The sequence below is a fragment of the Cornus florida genome, unplaced genomic scaffold, assembly GCF_030987335.1.
Source record: "Cornus florida cultivar Cherokee Brave unplaced genomic scaffold, ASM3098733v1 CherokeeBrave_3.0.0_Hap2_Chr04, whole genome shotgun sequence".
NCBI classification, from domain to species: Eukaryota; Viridiplantae; Streptophyta; class Magnoliopsida; order Cornales; family Cornaceae; genus Cornus; species Cornus florida.
This window is the reverse complement of record NW_026775574.1, coordinates 24,631,252-24,633,854: the sequence shown is the minus strand read 5'-3', so window position 1 is coordinate 24,633,854 and position 2,603 is coordinate 24,631,252. Positions and strand designations below refer to the sequence as shown.

At 36.2% G+C, this 2,603-nt stretch overlaps 1 protein-coding gene across 1 annotated transcript; it reads left to right on the top strand.

Moving 5' to 3' along the window:
- The first annotated feature begins 201 nt into the window (after positions 1–201).
- Positions 202–1,823, top strand: LOC132304848 (uncharacterized mitochondrial protein AtMg00810-like). The gene is made up of 2 exons (XM_059802556.1): positions 202–376; positions 1,480–1,823. The coding sequence occupies exons 1-2, from the start codon at positions 202–204 to the stop codon at positions 1,821–1,823; spliced, it is 519 nt and encodes a 172-aa protein (XP_059658539.1).
- The last annotated feature ends 780 nt before the right edge of the window (positions 1,824–2,603 follow it).

Below are 2,603 nucleotides of genomic sequence, written 5' to 3'. Positions count from 1 at the left end.
GGTCCTACTAGAACTACTAGCATTAGTGGGAGTAAGTACTTCATGTTTCTTATTGATGATTTTAGTATAATGGTGTGGGTTTACTTTTTGAAAGAAAAATCTAAGGCCATTACACATTTCATTAAGTTTGTCAATCTTGTTGAAAGTGAAAGAAGCTGCACTGTGAAGAGACTTAGGTCTGACTTTGGCTCTAAATTCATCATGAAAGAGTTTAAGCATTATTGTGATGACAAGGGTATTAAGAAGGAATTCTCAACTATAGCTACTCCTCAACAGAATGGGGTTGTAGAAAGGAAGAACAGGACAGTTCAAGAAATGGGTAGAACAATGCTTTTAGAAAAAGGTCTAGCAAAGGGTTTTTGGGCTGAAGCTATGAGTACTGCTGTGCACATCATAAATAGGGTTCTTCTCAAACCTAATTCAACCAAAACACCTTACGAATTATAGTATAGAAGACCTATAACTATTCATTACTTCAAAATATTTGGCAGCAAATGCTATATATTGAATCACATTGATAGTTCGGGCAAGTTTGATTCAAAGGCAGATGAATGCATATTCTTAGGATACTCTACAAAAAGCAAAGCTTACAGGTGTTACAATCTAAGGTCTTCAAAGGTGGTTGAGTCAATTCATGTGAAGTTTGATGAGAATCCTAAGTCCACACCTCTTGAAGGCTATGACAATTCTTTTAGTTCAAATGAAACCAGTTCCTCAGTTCTTTAGTGTTGCAGAAGCAGGTTCAAGCTGAAAACATCATTGGTTCACCTCAAGTTGGAGTTTAAACAAGAAACAAAAAGAAGCTAAATGATTTAGAAGCTGAAGATGGTGAAGAATACAGTCACTTTGCTATGCTGTTATCCATTGAACCAAAGTCCTATTTTGAAGCTCAGAAAAGTAAAGACTGGTTAGCTGCCATGCAAGAGGAACTTGATCAAATTCACAAGAATGATACCTAGACACTTGTTCCCAGACCTGAAGACAAGAATGTGATAGGTTCAAAGTGGATTTACAAAAACAAGATGGATGAAAAGGGATCAATTATCAGAAACAAGGCAAGACTGGTGTGTAAAGGTTACTCTCAGCAGGCTGGTATTGATTATGATAAAACTTTTAATCCAGTTGCAAGAATGGAATCCATTATAATGCTTTTATCTTTTGCCTGTCACAAACAAGTCAAAGTATACCAAATGGATGTCAAGTCTACTTTTCTTAATAGAGATCTAAATGAAGAAGTCTACTTGGAATAACCGAAAGGCTTTGAAGATTCAGAGTTTCCCTCTCATGTTTACAAAGTAAGTAAGGCTTTGTATGGTCTCAAATAAGCTCCTAGAGCCTGGTATGAGAAGCTACATCAGTTCTTACTTGAACAAGGATTTCACAGAGGCAAGGTTAATAATACTATTTATGTAAAAACTCATCAAGAACAGTTTCTAATTCTACAAATTTATGTTGACGATATCATGTTTTGTGGCTCAGACATCTCATTAGCTTCAGAACTTGCTAATCTCATGAAGACAAGATTTGAAATGTCACTCTTGGGGACTCTCAGATACTTTTTTAAGCCTATAAATTACTCAAACATCCACTGGAATCTTCATCTCTCAGCAAAACGTATGCCTCTGAGCTACTTAAAAAGTTCAGAAATGGATGATTGTAAGACTGTCTCAACACCACTATGTCCTAATACCAAACTCTTATCGGAATGCACCACTGAAGTTATTCCTTCAACACTTTACAGGTCCATCATTGGTAGTTTGCTGTATCTTACTGCTTCAAGGCCTGATATAATGTATTCAGTGGGTTTAGTGGCCAGATTTTAAAGTAATCCAAAGGTTTCTCAACTTCAAGCTGCAAAAAAAAATTCTCAAATATGTCAAGGGCACCATTTCATATGGTCTATACTACACTTTCTCACCCTAAATGTTTATTGCAGCCTTCTTAGATACTGATTGGGGTGGATTTTTACCTAATAGAAAAAGTACCTCTGGTTGCCATTATGTTCTTGGTTCCAATGTAGTTTCTTGGCTAAGTAAAAAGCAATACACTGTCTCTCTCTCAACCACTGAAGCTAAGTATATAGCTGCCTCACAAGCTGGCACTCAACTACTTTGGGTGAAAAATACACTCTCAGACCTTGGCCTTCAATTTTTAGGACCTCCAAAGCTTTTCTATGACAACCAAAGTGCTATTGCTATCAGCAAAAATCCCACACTACACTAGAAAAGCAAACACATTGATATCAGGTATCACTTTCCAAAAAGGCCTTATTGATATTATTTACTTGCCAACTAAAGATTAACTTGCAGATATAATGACCAAACCTCTTCTTCCTCAGAGATTTTCAACCCTTCGAGATCTTCTCAGGGTTGTTCCTCCTCCCTTCTGAACTTATATTGTTGGTCCTACTCACCTTTTGACCTTCAATGTAAAAAAGGGGGAGAAATTAACTGAAATAAGGATAGCTTGAAGCTATTCTTTTTATATTTAGGTTGTTCTAATTTATTGAGTCTTTGAAAGTTCTCATTCTCAATATCTTATTTCAAGGTTAATTGGTTTTTGAAATTAAAGGCAAAAGGGGGAGATTGTTGGTCCTAAGTTAT

Coding starts and splice junctions, on each gene's coding strand:
- LOC132304848 (XM_059802556.1), top strand. CDS start 202: ATGAAAGAGTTTAAGCATTATTGTGATGACAAGGGTATTAAGAAGGAA. Junction 377..1,479: donor TTTTTGGGCTGAAGCTATGA/GTACTGCTGTGC, acceptor TTTGTGGCTCAG/ACATCTCATTAGCTTCAGAA.